We start from the raw sequence: 18,725 nt of genomic DNA, 5'->3' as shown, positions 1-18,725 counted from the left end.
GTCTGTAGGCAGGCGGGGGGTCCGGGTCCGGAGTTCAGTGTTGAAAGGCAGGTGAGGAAGCAGAGCATCCGTGGAGCCTGCTGCCGTGTGTGCCGTGGTGGAGCCTCAGGAAGTGACTCCTGGGCTGCAGTTCTCCCTGCTTCCCTCATAAACAGTTCTGAGCAGCGACTCCAGGTGAGCCACCATGATAAGTGCTGGGTGTGTACAGGGAACCAGGCTAACGTCACAAAGACGAGGAGTCAGTGACTGTAAGTTGGGGTGGGTGTGCAGGAAGAGCTCGGGGACTCCGAGGGGACTTCGTTTAGGTGGGGCGCTGTGGAAGCCGAGACCTTCGGGAGGACTGAAAGGTAGCCAAGTGGAGGGCTTGGCAGGCAGAGGGGACAGCGTGTGCCAGGGCCTGGAGGGGACAGAGGAACTCTGGAGTCGGGGTCGGGACAGCCAGTGTGGCTGGGGGCAATGGTGAGGCTGGAGGGCCATGTGGCCTTGTAGCCATCTTGTGGGGATGGGCTTTTCCCCAAGTGAAGTGGGAAACCATTGATGAGTTTTCATCAAGGGAGCCACGTGGATCAGGGCATTTTGGGAAGTTTGGGTTGTTTTTGTCTTTTTTTTCTCCCGACTGCTGTGTGAAGAGTCGATTGGAGGAAAGCCAGAGTATAAGTGGAGGGCGTAGATGGGAGGTGTGACAGTTGTCTGGAGGAGATGGTGACCGGTGGGACCTGGGACCCTGCTGGTGGGGGAGGGAGGAGGCTTAGGTGGATTTAATGAGTGATATGGAGGCTTTGTGCATCAGAGCCCAGGTTTCCTATTTGAGCATCCGGGTAGATTGAGGAGGTGCCATTCATGGAGATGAGGAAACATAATTTAATTTTATATTTATTTTCTTCTTTAAAGTGGAATATTTGGGTCAAAGAAAGAGAAACAACATTTGTTGAGCATAATTGGAAAAATTCATCATTTTCCTTTTGGTCCATTTGCCTTTTAATTCATTGATATTTCTTACTCTTTCTGTTTTTCCCTTTTAAAAAAATTATTTATTTGCTAATTTATTTGAAAATCAAACTCTGACTTCTGTCTAAATGGCAATGAGAATATAGTTGTCTTATGATGCACCAAAATTACTGATTTCTCTTCGTTAATGTATTAAATCCTGATGAAATAATTTATTGACACATCAATTTTTAAGAGCTTCAGTATAACAAAACACTGTCTTACTGGCTTTTTAGTTCTTTTTCTAAATTAAAACAATATATATTTGAGTTTTAGGGTAATTGGACACTTATCTTTAATTGAGAGTACGAGCTAAAACTGATTATATGGTTAAAATATTTAAAACTTAGGCAAAGAGGTTCAACTTGGAATGAATAAGGGGACTTGTCCCCCGACATGGGCACAAATGAAGGGAATATGGAAGGTCCTTGAGAATAATTCCATCAGTAGTCCCTTCCTATCCATTTTCTCTGATAGCACACAGTAGGGAACCAAAAGGCAAACCTTTGAATCTAGATCAGGAGCTGGCACACTTTGTCAAGGACCAGAGAATAAATATTTCAGACTTCACAGGCTGATAAGGTCTCTGTGACGAAACCTGCTACAGACAGTTCATAAATGAACGGGCTTGGCTGTGTTCCAGGAAAACTTTATGTGTGGACACTGACGTCATAGTAGCATGTCGTTTATCATGTCATGAAATAATCTTTTGATTTTTTTTTCCCCTTTTTTTTTTTTTTTTCTCCTTGCGTTATGCGGGCCTCTCACTGTCGTGGCCTCTCCCATTTGCGGAGCACAGGCTCCGGACGCGCAGGCCCAGCGGCCATGGCTCACGGGCCCAGCCGCTCCGTGGCATGTGGGATCCTCCCGAAACGGGGCACGAACCCGCGTCTCCTGCATCGGCAGGCGGACTCTCAAGCACTGCGCCACCAGGGAAGCCCTTTTTTTCCCCTTTAAAAGTGTGAAAACCATCTTAGCTCACGATCCCTCCCGAAACAGGTGGCTGGTGTGACTTGGCCCGTGGGCTATGGCGTCTTGCCCCTCACTGTCCAGCCTGAGACCCCATGGCCGGGCTGGTCACATCCCTTTAGCGAGACGGCTCTGCTTTCCTTGGCTCCCGGACATCACACACACAGCGTTCCACCGCCTTCTTGTTCCTTCTGCTGTTTCTTTCTTTGCAGCATAGTGGGTGTGCCAGCATTTACTGCGCCCCATAATTATCCAACGCTGAATCCGGCATTTTTTATTCTCCTTCTGTCAAAAGGCACAACTGATTTTTTATCTAAAGTGATTCTCTTTAAGATTAGAAAATATAACCTTTAGGCAGTTGAAGAAGCGATTGTGGCCTCCAGCTGTGGGACATTATTACACGCACCAACTGACTAAAAATGAAGACGGTCACTCCACGGACGCCGGGCTTCATTGGTGTTTATTAGTGAGCGGATGTGCCTTTCATGTGCTTCTGGAGGTGCGCCTTGTAGCACTTTACACACTGCTCATTGCAGTCTCCAGTCTGAGCCATTACCTTAATAGGGCTTTTCACTTATAAGTTGCTTCTGTGGCTCCTAGCTCCTAAGGAGTTCAGTTTTAGCTCTGCATTTTTGTTTAACTTAATTACCTTTACTATTCAGATCTCTCAGATTGCTTTTATCTGTGCATTATATATAATCACAGGCAAGGAAGGCATCTTTGATAACCCTGCCTTGTTTTATCCCCTGGATAATACCACACTTTCATAGGCAGCTTACAGCTCTTGCTTTTTTTTTTTTCTGTACGTGGGCCTCTCACTGTTGTGGCCTCTCCCGTTGCAGAGCACAGGCTCCAGACGCACAGGCTCAGCGGCCAGGCTCACGGGCCTAGCCGCTCCGCGGCATGTGGGATCTTCCCAGACCGGGGCACAAACCCGTGTCCCCTGTATCGGCAGGCGGACTCTCAACCACTGTGCCACCAGGGAAGCCCAGCTCTTGCTTTTAAGGACTAGTCCACATTCTCAGTTCGAGGCTGCTCCACTGTCAACGACCCAATTATCTGAAGCATTTTTATCGTCCACAGATTGTTTGAAAATTGCCTCTGCAGTGGGAGATGGCCAGATGTCACCCAGAGCATACCCGGGCCCTCGCTCTGCCTTTTCCTTATGCAGAAAGAGGTCCAATCTTCTTTCTAAAGGTTGCTTTTAAAACTGGAGTCATTTTGGCTACATTCCTGTCTCTTCATTAAGATCATACTAGTCTTAGGGACGAGGGCTGAAAGAGGGATGCATAGTTTGGGTTGCTAAGCACCTTTCCTGTGATAATTGAGTCCTCATGCTGGAATGAATGGTTCCCTTGTTGCAGGTTCAGTGTCTGTGGCCAGATATCAATCATTCGCTTCCCCGACACTGTCAAGCAGATGAGTAAATACAAAGTTGTCCTGTCCTCTCAAGACAAGGACAAGTCTTTGGTCACCGTGGAGATGGATGCTCAGGGATCATTCTGTTTTAAAGCAAAACCAGGGACCTACAAAGTCCAGGTATGACGAGTTTTGTTCTATTTAAGATATTTGAAAAAACACCAATGATTTAAAAAGGGTTATTTTAAAATGGAGTTAGAGAAGGAGCATTTCCATTCCCAACTTCTTATTTTGAAATCTTTACATTCCTGCATGTCACAGTTAGTAGAGCAGACAGGCAGCTGGTTTGAAGGTGATGCAACAGGCCTTTCTCTTTTCCAGTCCTGATGTTTATTAGGGGTTAGTGTCAGGCTGCCAGTCATGCCTCCACCTTCTCAGGCTTCTGGCTGCTGTTGAATATCCACGGGTCCCCAAAGGAGATCGCAGTGAACTCTTTATTCATGGCAGCTCAGTAACATCCACAGAGCATGGCTTCTGGACCCTGAGGCCAAACAGAGCTTCCCTTTTCCTGCCTTGCTGTAAATTGAAGACGCTGGGCAGGCACCACCTAATTTCTCCATCCAGGCAGGTGGAGAAGCAGGGGAGACCCTGGCTTGTAGTCTCACCGCCAAGGTGAAAGCCTGAGCACTGGTCGGGGCAGTGGGCAAGAGATGAGACAGAAGCGGAGGTCAGGCCACCGGCCCCATGGGGTCTCAGGCTCTCACCCATCAAGTCAGCTGCTCCCTGGGGAAGAGCAGGGGAGGGGACTGGGAAGGGTCCTTCTAAGACTTTGCTCTCCTGTAGGGCCAGTGGGATCCCCCCCCCGGCTAAGGAGATGGGATGGGCGCACAGCCTTGCCCCTGCTTCCACGAATAGCATACTGTGTGGGTGGGCAGCTCCTTTACCAGCCAGCCAGTGTCTTGTGACGTTGGCCACATGGACGAGCCTTTAGAGGCCCTTTCAGAGGCATGATCAGGCCCTTTTCCAGGGAAGGGCAGTTCCTGAATGTGGTCTCTACCAGGGATGAAGAAGGCGAGCACCGCCTCCTCTCCCAGTCCCGCTTGTGAGCTTGACAAAGGCACACAGAAATGAGGGAAGAAGAAATGGCCCAGTTCCACTATTGGTCATCCACGTGGCATCCACAAGTTCACAGCTCGTGTCACGAGTGACCTCAAGCCAGGATCAGGTTCTGGGATTTCGTATGGTTTCCACCTGGGTGCACATGATCAATGACAGCTTTGTGTGCCCTGATACGCCTCTGTGTACACCTGGCGCCGCTGAAGGCTAGTGTTTTATGTCTGCTTAGAAATATGTTTTCTTCACACTGGCTGTATGCAGATTTGTTGTGATTATAAAACTAGGCCTAGGAATGAACCTTCGTCCTACAGAATCCATTTAGCCTTGGGCCCAGGTGGATGTTCTGGTGTCACGTCGGCCAGGGAGCAGCGGCCCTGATGCAGCCGCTGACCTTGTTCTGTGTGTCCCGCAGGTGATGGTTCCTGAGGCGGAGACCAGAGCGGGGCTGATGTTGAAGCCTCAGATGCTGCTCCTGGCTGTGACTGACAGGCCTGTGATGGATGTGGCCTTCGTGCAGTTTTTGGCATCGGTTTCGGGGAAAGTCTCTTGTTTGGGTAAGATGTCAATTGAAAGCAAGAACAGATAGGTTCAAAGAGGTAAGTGGGGAGAGGTGGGATTTTGGTGAGCTTTTCCTCACTGGGCGGCATTGAAGGTAAAAGCAGAAGCTGCTCCAGGGGAGTGGTGTCTGTCGGAGTGTCTGTGTCGTGTGCAGTTCTTTCTGAATAATTGCCACAATCACCATAACATTTCTCTTTGAGTAATGCTGCCTTGGCTTCCAGAAGAACATGTGGGTTTCTTTTTATTGCCCTCTGACTCTGAAAGGAAGATGGTAGTTGGGCCCAGGTTTCTATCCCAGCTCTGTCACTTACCACTGTGAGACTGTGGTAAAACACATTTGCCCAGCCTCCGTTTTTCTTCTGTAAAATGGGAATACTACTGCTCTCGGGGTTTTAATGAGGCTTAAATGCGGTCATGTCAAGAGGCAGTGTAGCACAGTGGTTAAGATCTTAGACTCTGGAACCAGACCGCATGGGCTTGAACCTTCGCTATGTGACCTGGGGTAAGTTACTTAACCTCTCTGTGCTTTGAGTCCCTCATCTGTAATGTAGAGATGTTAATAGTACCTATCTCACAGGGTAGTTAGGAGGATCAAATGAGTTACTGTATGTATAGCCATTGGAAGTACCTGGAACACAGCAAGAGCCATATAAATCTTTGCCATTATTAGTAATATTATTATGATGATGATAAAGGGCCCAGTTCTATACTTGGTATGAAGTGGATTTTCAATAAAGTTTCATCACCTTTGTCTATTTTTCTCTTGCTCCTGTCGATGCTCCATAGATATTACTTCCCCTAATGCAATAATTGCTGGGTGGCTTCATTTTTTGGTACCGATGACAAGCATAGGGGGAGACTTCCTAGAATCAAGTAGATGCATGTTAGCTTTGAAGGAACCTCCTGGCACTGTCCTTCAGGAGCTAAGGGGTGGGAAGCAGCACACAGAGATTGAGGGTTCGAACGGGTGCTATGGTTCACAAGGCAGTCAAGTGAGACCCCCGCATCTTTTCTCTACAGACACCTGCGGTGATCTGCTGGTGACCCTGCAGTCCCTGAGCCGCCAGGGCGAGAAGCGGAGCCTCCAGCTCTCCGGCAAGGTCAACTCGATGACTTTCACGTTTGACAATGTGCTGCCCGGAAAATACAAAAGTAAGAACCGAAGGCAGCACTTCCTGTCTTTCTCACCTTTCTGGAAACCTGCTCTCAAGTTGCATCCCAGCTGTACAGTTGTACTTGTTTAACTCTTCTTTACCCCTTGACCTTGAATGTGCATTATTTAGCCTTGGGCAGTAATGCAGAAGTTGAGGCTTTATGAACTAACTGCCGCCTCATCGGGATGACCCACACACTTCTTCTCATGCCATTTTATTTCTAAATGCCGGAAAAGAGTGTGAAATAATTACACGGACGTGTTCTACCACTTAGCAGCTGTGTGAGCGAGGCAGCTTACTTGATCTCCCTGAGACTCAGTTTCCCCTTCTGAAATAGGAGTCATAGAACCTTTCTGCAGAATGTAGGACTCATGAAATGCAGTATGTAAAGCCCCTTGCACAGGGCCTGGGAAGCAGAAGGTGCTGGCGAATGTTGTTTCTCTTTTCTCCGCCTTTCTTGAGAAGCTCCCATTGCTTGTATTTTTGCTCTGTCAGTTTAGCTGGGAGCTGCTGGCAGTGAATGGCTTATAAAGTAGGCTGATTTTTCTGGGGAATTATATTTTCTATTATGTCAGGTGTTGGTAAACTATGAGCTGAGGGCGACTGCCTGTTCTTATGAATAAAGTTTTATTGGAACACAGCCACGCCCACTTGTTTGTTTATCGTCTGTGGCTGCTTGTGTGCTGCAGAGGCAGAGTTGAATAGTTGAGACCATGTGGCCCTTAAAGGTGAAAAACTCTCTCGTGCCTTACAGAAAAAGTTTGCCAATCCCTGAATGTCTTACTTGTAGTCTGCTCTTAGGCCCAGTTGAATTTCTTCCTTGGTGATTTTAATGGCCATTGGTTTCAGTTTTTCTTTAGCAGTTACTTATTCCCAGTGTGATTAGCTCTATGTGTATACTCTCTCTCACACACACACACACACACACACACACACACACGCACTTGTTGGTATGTATGTGTATAGAGGCTCACACATAGAATTCATCAGCACTGTTTTTCTGGGGGCATTCAGGGAGGCGGTGTGCTCTGTTCCCACGTGGGTGTGTGTTGTGTCCTTTGCAGTCAGCATCCTGCATGAAGATTGGTGCTGGAAGAACAAGAGTCTAGAGGTGGAGGTTCTGGAGGACGACGTGTCAGCGATTGAGTTCAGGCAGACGGGCTATATGCTGAGATGCTCCCTGTCTCACGCCATCACTCTGGTAAGCGGGGCTTCTGAGGATTCTCTTATGTGGAATGACACTCGCCTTTTGGAGAGCGAGAAGAGCTAGCATGCTAAGAGTATTATCAGCATAGATAGTCAAGGCGGATTCCCTTTTCTGCCCCTCGACTCACCCACCTATTACGGAAAGCACCATGAGGAAGCATTTTAAGTCCCTTAGTGGAAAGATGCCTTTGTTTGGGAGATTTCCTTGTCCTGGCTCCACATTAAATTCTAACTGACTAGTGATTTGGGGAAGCTGTTGCCGTAGTGCGAAGCACGTGGGCTCTGTAGCATCAGACAAGTTCATTTAGTGTTTGTGAGCCTCAGTTTTCTCCTCTAAAATTGAGATCATAATACTCACTCCCCAGGGGCATGGTAAGGTTTAAGTAACCCTCTTAACCTATTTGAAGTTTTCCTGGCCATACACTGCTATTGTTTATGAACAGGTGCAGCTGAGGACAGAGTTGGTTATTCTCTTGTAGTCTCTGCAGCTGGATTGGCAGTGTATGCAGTGGGTTTCAGGAAAGGGAGCACCTGTGTACACCTGTGTAGATCCATTCATGAACTTTATATAATTTTTTGACTTCCAGCACTGGCAGATGTCACTGTCAGGTCCCAGTGGAGAAACAGAGGCAAATGGCAATTAAGTGGCCACTTATATTAGACACCAGAGGCAGTGAGACTGGTGTCTCCAACACCAGTTGAATGCTCTAACCGCTTAACTACAAGTGCTCAACAAACAGCTTTGTTACCCTAGATGGGTTGATTAATATCCAGTTGAGAGTAAGTAATAGACATTTAGGAAACCATTCCTTCCCTTAAACCCTCCAGTGGATTTCCATTTCCCTTAGACGGAGATCCATCTTCCTTAACGGTGGCCAGCCCTTCGTTAACTCGTACCTTACCCCTTACCCCCTCCCCTTCGCTCACTGGGCCGTGGCATACTGGCTGCCTCGGCCAGTTCCACACCAAGCTCGGTCCCTTCTCTGGGCCTTTGCACATACTCTTCTCTGCCTGGAATGACGTGTCTTCTGCACAGCTGAGTGTATTTGCCTTTTCTCATCACTCAGGCTGCAGCCCCAATGTTACCTGCTTAGGAGGGGTCTGTTCTGAGGCCAAGCTGAACAGGCCTTGCGGTGGTCCCTCTCTATCCTGCTCCCTGTTTATTTCTTTGTAAGCTCTGTTACTTCCTAGCTGAAATCTACTGACTTCTTTGTTGACTACCTGGGTTTTCTCTCTTCCTATATTAGAATGTAAGCCTCCCTGAAAACAAGAGCCACAGCAGCAACCAAGGCCCAGCCTTGAGTCTGCCGCATAGCAGGTGCTCAATAAATATTAGTTGATTGAATGAAAAAGATCACGTTTTTGTTGGAAGTTTTGGAAGCTTTTTGATTTTCCTGTGGTACCCAGCTGCTCACATGATTAATGGGCAAAACAGATGACTGGTTCAGAAACAGAAATATTATTAATCATCGCTGTGTCTCCATCTCCCCTGGTAAGTCATTGTATTGGCTTTGGTCCCTTAGGAATTTTATCAGGATGGAAATGGACCTGAGAACGTGGGAATTTATAACCTCTCCAAAGGCGTCAACCGATTCTGCCTGTCCAAGCCCGGTGAGTCTGGAAGGATTGATGTGCTACGAGTGAGAGAAATGGAAAGGCACCAGAGGGTGGTTTTAAAGGCATTTTTCCCTATCTCGGTTCAGTTTGCGTCAAGCTGTCAACTTTGGCCGTGGTTAGCTCCTCTGGAGAGAGCAGCGTTTTTACCCAAAGAAACAGAGGTGGGGGCTGGCATGTGTTCCCAGGTACCCAAAGAAATAGAGGTGGGGGCTGGCATGTGTTCCCAGGCTCTCGGGTTGGAGTTGGGGCCAGACCACTGGGCCCTTTTCACTTCTAAAAGGATTGCACCATCAGCCCATGACCTCTCCTGATGAGTGATCTTTTTAAGATAAAGATTGGATCATCTCCCGCCTTGCTTCAAGTCCTTCAGTGGCTTCTCTGTCAATGACTTTATTGAGATGCAATTTGCAAACCATAAAATTCACCCATTTAAAATGTGTTCAGTACAGTGATGTTGAGTAACTATACCTAGCTTTACAACCATCATTATAATCCAGTTCAGAACATTTGCATCACCCCAGTAATATCCTTCCTGCATGTTTACATTTGATCTCTATTCCCAGCTCTAGGCAGCCACTAATTTATTTTCTGTCTCTATGGATTTGCCTTTTTTGGACATTTCATATAATGAAATCATACAATACTGTTATTTTTTAGGCTTCTTTCACTTAGCATAATGTTTTTGAAGTTCACCCAGGTTGTAGCAGTATTAATAATTTGTTCCTTTTTATTGGTGAGTAGTATTCCATTGCATGGATATATTACAGTTTGTGTATCCATTCACTAGTCGGTGGGTATGTGAACTGTTTCCAGCTTGGGGCTATTATGAATAATGTTGCTATGAACATTTGTGTATGGGTCTTCTTTTTTTTTTTTTTTGGTACGCGGGCCTTTCACTGTTGTTGCCTCTCCCGTTGCGGAGCACAGGCTCTGGACACGCAGGCCCAGCGGCCATGGCTCACGGGCCCAGCCGCTCCGCGGCATGTGGGATCTTCCCAGACCGGGGCACGAACCCGTGTCCCCTGCATCGGCAGGCGGACTCTCAACCACTGCACCACCAGGGAAGCCCTGTGCATGGGTCTTTGTTTGGACATTTGTTGGGTAGATACCTAGGAATGGAATCATATTATAAATTTATGTTTAATTTTTAAAGAAACTGCCAAATTGTTTTCTGAAAAGGCTGTATTTGCCATTTGATATTCCTACCGGCCATGCCTGAGGGTTCATGTTTTTCCACATCTTTACCAATATTTGTTACTATCTTTTTGATTTTTAGCCATCCTGGTGGGTGTAAAGTAGTATCTCATTGTGGTTTTATTTTGCATTTTCCTAATGAATAATTCAGTGACTTCTCTTGGTTCTCAAGATAAGATACAGTAATCCCCACGCACCCATGGTTTCACTTTCCACAGTTTCAGATACCTGTGGTCAACTGTGGTCCAAAAATATGAAATGGGAAATTCCAGAAATAAACAGTTCATAAGTTTTAAATTGCATGCCATTCTGAGTAGCGTGATGAAATCTCTCACCATCTTGCTCCCGTCCAGCCCGGAGATGTGAATCGTCCCTTTGTCTGGCACGTCCACACTGTATATATTACCCACCTATTAGTGTACGTGAAAACATAATATGTAGAGGGTTTGGTACTATCTGCGGTTTCAGGCATCCACTGGGGGTCTTAGAACGTATACCCCACAGATAGGGGGTACTCTTGTACAAAACCCTTAATCAGACCTTGAGCTCCTGTGTAATCTGGCTCTACCTGTCATACTCTGCTCCAACCACTCTGTCCTGTGTTTTAATCAGCATGCTGTTGGCTGCAGGTAACAAAATCTATACGACAGCCCCCAACAAGTTCTTTCCCTGGTATTTCTTACCTTGTGTTTTCAAGGTGCCTAGTGTTGCCCCAGAAAACTTATGTTTAAGGCAGGAAGATGAGGAGGGGGCGGGCAAACATTTTCCATGCCGCATCCTCCAGGAAACTTCATGTCTTACCGGCCAGAACCGTGTCACAAGGCCACTTTTAGCTGCAAGGGAGCCTGGCGAGGTTGGATTTGCTGCCCGAGGCTGGGCGCATTTTCACCCTAAATGTAAGCAGTAAGGACAGCTGTTAGGGAGACAGGCAGCAAGCCTGTGGTTCAGATGCTGTGCTCTACCTCAGTGCTTTCCCTGCCCCATCCCCTCTTCACCCAGCTCTGCCTGCCTGCCCATCACTTCTTGGTTCCAATGTTACTCCCCAGGGAGACTGGCCCCACAGTGTCGTTGAGAGCTCCCTGCTGTGCTCGTGTCCACAGTGCCCAGTTCCTCCCCTGCCCATACCCCTCACACCTGGTGTGCACGTGGCTGTCGAATGCTCTCTCTCTGTAGATGGCAAGCCCCATGAAGGCAGGGACCGTATCTGTCCCCACCGTGTACCAACACCTGGCACAATACCCGGCCCGAGTGTTGCCCTGTCAGTGTTTGTCAAATGAAAGAACAAACAAAATGAATGAAGAAACCTAGTAATTTTTTTTCTACTCATAACTGCATTGAGGCTTGATCAGTGTGACAGAAACAGCAGAGGTGATATGAACTAATTTCATGTTTTGGTCAGTCATACGGCCAAAATGTTGGTTAAAGACCACTTGGGAGAATCCATTGTTACACTTTGTTCCTTCCTGAAACTATTCTTCTGGCAAATGACATTCTATGCCCCTAATCTGAGTGTACCCCATGTGAGCTCATGGCATGAAAGTGTTTTTGCAGTTGTTCCATAATTTTCTGGGCCTTCCCCTGCCCCATGCCCCCTCTTAGGAATATTTATAGGAAGGAGTCCAGGCTGTGGCTGTCTTTTGGATCTTTAACAGAATCTATTAGGTAGAAGATTCTCGGTCGGATTCGTGGTAGAAATGTACTTCCTGTTCCTCCTCGTGCATGTGTCTGTTAGCTTGGTCTGTGTAGACTCAAGTGCTGTGACTTGTTAAGTTATGCAAAATGAAAATCCTTGCTTTGTGAGTGGGCCTTTAAGTGGATCAGGTCATTGGTAAGAAGCCATCGTAGGCAGCAGAAAAGGCATTTCTGATCCCGTGTTGCACATCCATGATAGGTTGTAAGTGAGAGGCACCACCTTTGGATTTTGGATGTTGGAATTGCTCAGCATAATAGTTGCTCTTCTCTGAAAATTACTTTTGATTTCCTGGCTGCAGGTGTGTACAAGGTGACCCCTCGCTCCTGCCACCGGTTCGAGCAAGCGTTCTACACCTATGACACGTAAGCCGGGCGCCGACTGCTCCGGGGTGTCTGTGTGTCTCCTGTGGAGCAGAGTGAGTGTGAATCTGTTCTTCACTCATTGCTGAGAACAGGGAGTTTTTTGTATTCTTCTGGAAGCGGTAAGGTTAGGCATGGAAAAGAATCTCTAGACAAGGATTTCAAGACAGTTGGGCAAATTACTGAGGAAATGAAGGTAAAGCTCTCTTCCCCAAGAATTCTGTAAACCCAGGACGGAAGGCTGTGGTTTGGAAGTGGCTTAAATACAATGTTTGTTGAATCTTCCAGCCTCACTGATGAGAATTTCTCAAGCTCAAGTCTACCATTTTTCTATTTTTACAAATGCTTGTGGGTTTCACAGGGAATTGGAGGTGTAAAGTTTCAGTGTGGAGAATCAGTTTACTCTTAAAGACACTTGTATGTATTTCAGGAGTTCTGAAGCACTAAGCGCAGTGCCACATAGTATATTTCAGGGTCAGGAAGGTCACCCATAAAGGATGTTGTTTGTGATCCTTTGAGAACCATGAGGTGATGTGGTGTTTTCTTTCCACTTCTCTAATTTATAGGTCTTCACCCAGTATCTTGACGTTGACAGCCATCCGCCACCACGTCCTTGGAACTATCACCACTGACAAAATGATGGATGTTACCGTGACTATCAAGTAAGGCTAGTGTTCCGTGCTGGGCTGAGCACGGGAGGGTGGGGGACCAGACCTTCTCTAATGGACGCTCTGAAAATTATTCTTGATTTGTTATCTCTAGGCATAGTACAAACGGTCTTCGCTCTTATACTTATGTGACATAGCTGTAAATTCACAACAGCCTGTTCCTTTCCTTTTATGACTCAGGAATTAACTGTGGATGAGGAAGAGTCTCCTGACAGCTCGTTTCAGTGTCTTAAATTTCTGTTTGAACTCGTTACACTTCCTGTCTGTGCTAAGGAAAAAAAGAATCTGGTTTGTCCACTGTATTTCAAGTGTTTTAGCAAATTCAAAAAAAGTGCCCATTTTTCTTTAGACCCTTTCTCGAAGGCTTGGGAAATAGAGATGACACCTTATATGAGAAGGGTCATGAGAGAAAGTGTATGAAAGGCAGTCCCTCACTGAGGGTCAGGTTTGTGTGAATGTCACCTTTGAGAGGAATTTTTGCTGTGTGGTGGGTGCATCTGACACCCTAATTTTCTCAAGAAAGGAAAGAGTTTTGACAATATGACCATCTTTGTCAAATAGAACGGAAATCTGAGTAACTTTCTCCCAGCTTACCTTATTTGAAGTTGCCTTTCCAGCCTTGTCTCCATCTTTCTGTCCACCCGTCTGTCCGTGAAGAAAATATGGTTGGAGAATCCTCAGTGGTTAGGCACTGGGCATAGGCGATAGCCCCTGCCCTCGTGGAACTTAGAGTCTCATGGGGGCAGCGGACAGTAGTCCAAGAGTCACATACAGAACTGTAAAATTACAGCTGTCATAAGTGCTTTGACTTTGACCTTGTCAGGGGGTTGAGGCCCATGCAGGAGAGGTGGGCTTCTGGGGGCCAGCCACGTTAAGGGTCTTAGCTGTGTCCCGTGGACACTCTGACATATTTCAAGTAGAGGGATCACTTTCTTTTTGTTTCAAGAAGGTCCCCCTGGCTGCTGAGTGGAGAACAGATAGAAGAGGTGCAAGAGTGGAAGTCGATCGAGGTGGGGGCAGAGGCTTGTAGGAGTCCAGGTGAGGGAGGATGGGGCTTCAGCCAGGCGGATGGTGGTGGGGATGGAGAGAAGTGGACGTATTGGAGAGTTGTCAGGGAGATTGAGTTGAAGGGACGCGGCAGCAGGCTGACCACGTGGGGTCAGGGAGGGAGGAGTGTCAGGGGCAGCCCATGGTCTCTGACTGAATTGATGGGATACCTATTCACCAGGGTGACACGGTTTCTAGGAGAAGGACTTGCTGCGTTTGTCTTGTGGGCCTGGCACTTTGCCTGGTGCTGGAGCAATGTCTTTTAGTATTTTCCTGCTTGAAAAGTATGAATTACTGGTATGACTAGAAAGTCATGTTTTTACCAGTAGTGACTCCGTGTTACGTTGTTTTCAGTCTTTGTTAACTTTATTTTTGTAACCTCAGAAGAGTTTTTGTTTTGTTTGGTTTTGCTGAAAATTATGTGAAATGCATCTTCCAGCTGGACATGGCCGGGGGCGGGGTCCCTAATGGGGATCTTGTACTTCCTGGATCCAAAACCAGATTCCTGGTTGTCGCCCTCCACAGACCTCCTCTGTAGCCTTCCCTGTTTCAGAAATGGCAGCTCCATCTTTCTCGTTGGTCCTTGATTCTTCTTTCTCTTGCATCCCAAACCCAACCGATCCATCTGCAAATCCTCAACTGTACAATCCTCGGTATCCATGGGGTTTGGTTCCAGGACCCCCCGTGGTTACCAAAATCCACAGATGCTCAAGTCCCTTATAAAATGGAGTCATATTTGCATATAATCTATGCACATTCTCCTGTATACTTTAACTATACTTTAAGTCATCTCCAGATTACTTATAATATCCAACGCGATGTAAATGCAATGTAAATAGTTGTAAATACAATGTAAATGCTATGTAAATAGTTGCCAGCATGTGGCAAAATCAAGGTTTACTTTTTGGAACTTTCTGGAATATCTTTTCCCCCAAATATTTTCCACCTGCGGTTGGTTGAATCCTCGGATGCGGAACCCGCGGAAATGGAGGGCCAACTGTATATCAGTCATCCAGTCCTTTCTTAGCACCTGGCCTCTATACTTTGGTTCCACCCACCCTTGTCTCTTGCTGGGATTGTTGCCACAGCTTCCTGTCTGGCTTCCGAGTTTTGGCTGTTGCTTTATAACAGTTCATGGGGAAGTCCAAGTGATCTTTACAAGTGGAGACCCTGTCATTCCTCTGTTTAAAACTCCATCCCCCCAGGGTCCACACCAAGGTTTTCCAAGCCCTAGTCTGACACCTGATCTGGCTCTACCTGATCTGGCTCTACCTGATCTGGCTCTGCCTGATCTGGCTCTGCCTGGGTCCCTCTGCGCAGGGCTCCCTGGTCTCCTTGCTGTCCCTTGAGCATGGCAGGGAGCTGCCTCCAAGGCTTCGAGAGACTTTGCACTCGACACCTCCTTGCCTGAGGCCTCACCCAGAGCCGAGTGGTTTGCTCTCTGCCGCCCTTCCTTCAGGTCGGCGTGGTGTCACCTTATCAGAAGGGACTTGGCTGAGCTCCTAATAAAAAGTAGCGCCCCTTGCCTCCCACCAGCTCTTTTATCTTTCCATGCTGGTTTATTTTTCCTTATTGTACTTATCACCTGACAACATTTTTCTGTTGATTGTCTGCCTCTTCCCACTAGAATGTGGATTCCATGAGGTTGGGGAATGTTGTCTGTCCTGTGTACAGTCTCCACAGTGCCTGGTTCTCTTGCAGAGTATGTTCTCAATAAAGGTTGAAAGAGAGACAGAAGATGGTGGTGTGGGAAGGAAGATGGTGGTGTGGGAAGGACTCCATGTCCTACAGGAAATCTGATAATTTTCCTTCAAGTCATAAAGTCAGTGGTATTTCATCCCAGCGCAGATCTATCAGATACGTCCACCATGGCAAAGAAGTTCAGTTTTTTGTTTTTAAAAAGCTATTAGTTTATTCAAAACGGCAGAAGAATGTGTTGGTGGCTTTATGAGGTGCTTGGGTTTTTTTACTGCTGGATCTCTGCTTGCAGAAATGTCCGATTCCCACTGACTACAGGGATCCGTGACTTCGTCTTCTGGACCGCTCCTTCCTTTCTTCCAGATCTTCCATCGACAGCGAACCCGCCCTGGTCCTTGGCCCTCTGAGGTCCATGCAGGAGCTGCGGAGGGAGCAGCAGCTGGCCGAGATCGAGAGCCGCAGGCAGGAGAGGGAGAAGACCGGTGGAGAGGAGGGGGTTGAGGGAAGGACCAAGCCCCCTGTGCAGGAGATGGTGGACGAGTTACAGGGCCCCTTCTCCTACGACTTCTCCTACTGGGCACGGTAAGCGCTCTCCGGCTTTCCCTGCAGGGTCCTCTGTTCTGATGTCCTTCCTCATGGGGGGACAGACCAGCCACATTGAAGTATCTTACTTATTTTAGGTCTGGAGAGAAAATCACTGTCACACCCTCGTCTAAAGAGCTGCTCTTTTATCCTCCTTCCATGGAAGCCACCGTCAGTGGAGGTAAATGTCAGCTCAGCGAGCTGATGACACACCTTTGCAAGTGTTTCTTTCCCTGCAATTAAAATTTTATTCTGTGCTGCTGTTATAGGGAGACCATCTTTGTAAGGCACCTTCAGTCCCCTTTGGCACATAGATCTTAATACTTGATGAGTGAGTGGATGAACGAAAGGTCTAAATCAGTAAATGTAACTTTCACTATTAGAATTGGGGGATCTTTTTGGAAAAGGACTCAGTTTTCCTTGATGTTATCAGGTTGACACCAGAAGGGAGATAAAAAGCAAAAGAATCAGTTGTTGAAACGTCTGAAATGTCGTGTGTCTGAACTGTTTGTGATGTTTATGTTTTTTGGTCAGGGTTATGGGAGGGTCTTTTGGGGACTGGATAACCAGAAGTGATTGCTGGTGGAATATTTAGGCTACCAATAGCTTTTCCCAGCATCGTGGGTTCATTAAACCCTGGACGTTGCTGTGTTTGGAAGGAGAGTATTGAAGGGCGTGGCTGTCCCGCAGGCAGCCTGTCTGGGGCAGCCTTCCATATCGGTCCTCTGAGGTCCAGCCGCACAGGCTCTGACCTGCAGTAACAGCTTCTCTCCTCACCTGTGGCCTGTGAGAGCCAAGGGAGAGGAGCAGGGGAAAGCTGTTGGCTGTACCTGTTAACATTCCTGGCAGTTGAACAAGGCCATTCGTCAATGGTGAGAGGCTTGGGCCACTTGCAGTCACTGAGGATTCTGGTACAGTCAGCAGCCTCATTGGAGCTGGCTTCCAATATCTCTGTTTTAGGCCCTTCTTTAATGGGAAGCCCCAACCTAGTCTTCTGTTTATCTCTTCCCTTTTTAGAAAGCTGCCCAGGGAAGTTGATTGAGATACAAGGGAAAGCAGGCTTATTTCTGGAAGGCCAGATCCACCCAGAGTTGGAAGGAGTGGAGATTGTCATCAGTGAAAAGGGGGCGAGTTCACCCCTGATCACAGTCTTTACTGATGACAAAGGTGCCTATAGGTAAGGCTGTGACTAAGAAACATTTGCTTGGGATCAGTCGGGGAGCCTAGAAAGAAACTGGGGAGCCAGGTTTCCTTGGGGCAGGTGATGCTTCTTCCAGGATTTGAAGCAAAGCCATCTCCAGTGTTTCTTTTTTATTCAGTGTTGGGCCACTGCACAGTGACCTGGAGTATACCGTGTCTTCGCAGAAGGAGGGCTATGTTTTGACTGCGGTGGAAGGAACCATAGGAGACTTTAAGGCTTATGCCTTGGCAGGCGTGAGCTTTGAGGTAACACTGTGTGCTTTTAACAAGCAGCTTTATGGGGTATAATAGACATACATTAAGCTGCACATAAAGTGTATAATTTGACAGTTTTGACATATGATGACCCCCATGAAAACACTACCACAATCAAAATGGTGGCCACATCCGTCACCCTCCAAAATTTCCTCATACCCTTGGCAACCCATCTCTCCTGCCCCTCCCCACTGCTCTGATCTGCCTTCTTTCACTATGGATCATTTCGCATTTCCTAGAGTTTTATATAAATGGAATCATTCAGGATGTACTCTTATTTTGGTCTGGCTTCTTTCACTTGTAATTAGGAGATCTGTTGACTTTAGCTTGTGTGCATACCTTTTGGGAAGTATTTTAAGCTTTCATCCTTGACTCTGTTCTCTGTTGAAGGATGCAGAATGTCTTTCTCTCTTGCTTCAGTCCTTCTTGGGAAGAAGCATGCTGTGTAATGGACAGAGTGAGTCTGGAGATCCTTGAGGCTGAATATTTTCAACATAGAGGCCAAATAAATTAAAATTCTATATTGCAGAATGCATTTTAAACCAAACTGAAAGATAGTCAAACTGGGAAGAAATATCTGTACCATAAATAACATTCCCTGTTTACCAGGGTCTCCTAAAATCTATAAGAAAAAGACAGCCCAACATGGGACTCCCTTGGTGGCGCAGTGGGTTCAAAATCTGCCTGCCAATGCAGGGGACACGGGTTCGAGCCCTGGTCCAGGAAGATCCCACACGCTGTGGAGCAACTAAGCCCCTGCTCCACAACTACTGAGCCTGCGTTCTAGAGCCCGTGTGCCACAGGTGATGAACCCTGTGTGCCTAGAGCCTGTGCTCTTCAACAAGAGAAAGCCCATGCTCGCCGCTACTAGAGAAAGCCCGTGCATAGAAACAAAGACCCAATGCAGCCAAAAATAAATAAATAGGGCTTCCCTGGTGGCGCACTGGTTGAGAGTCCGCCTGCCGATGCAGGGGACGCGGGTTTGTGCCCCGATCTGGGAGGATCCCGCATGCCGCGGAGCGGCTGGGCCCGTGAACCATGGCCGCTGAGCCTGCACGTCCGG

At 47.2% G+C, this 18,725-nt stretch overlaps 1 protein-coding gene across 2 annotated transcripts in view; it reads left to right on the top strand.

The window, feature by feature from the left end:
- LOC103069974 (nodal modulator 1) overlaps positions 1 to 18,725 on the top strand; it is a 53,085-nt gene that overhangs the window by 18,958 nt on the left and 15,402 nt on the right. For both annotated transcript variants that reach the window (XM_007466936.1, XM_007466937.1), the window contains 11 exons: positions 3,321 to 3,495; positions 4,844 to 4,985; positions 6,010 to 6,141; positions 7,208 to 7,344; positions 8,873 to 8,960; positions 12,152 to 12,215; positions 12,779 to 12,874; positions 15,989 to 16,207; positions 16,306 to 16,388; positions 17,225 to 17,384; positions 17,527 to 17,653. In XM_007466936.1, the coding sequence (XP_007466998.1) occupies positions 3,321 to 3,495; positions 4,844 to 4,985; positions 6,010 to 6,141; positions 7,208 to 7,344; positions 8,873 to 8,960; positions 12,152 to 12,215; positions 12,779 to 12,874; positions 15,989 to 16,207; positions 16,306 to 16,388; positions 17,225 to 17,384; positions 17,527 to 17,653 (1,423 nt within the window). The remainder of the gene's footprint in view (positions 1 to 3,320; positions 3,496 to 4,843; positions 4,986 to 6,009; positions 6,142 to 7,207; positions 7,345 to 8,872; positions 8,961 to 12,151; positions 12,216 to 12,778; positions 12,875 to 15,988; positions 16,208 to 16,305; positions 16,389 to 17,224; positions 17,385 to 17,526; positions 17,654 to 18,725) is intronic.

The sequence above is a fragment of the Lipotes vexillifer genome, unplaced genomic scaffold (assembly GCF_000442215.2).
Source record: "Lipotes vexillifer unplaced genomic scaffold, Lipotes_vexillifer_v1.1 scaffold232, whole genome shotgun sequence".
Classification (NCBI taxonomy): Eukaryota; Metazoa; Chordata; class Mammalia; order Artiodactyla; family Lipotidae; genus Lipotes; species Lipotes vexillifer.
Note: the sequence above shows the minus strand (reverse complement) of the source record. Positions and strands in the feature narration are given on the sequence as shown.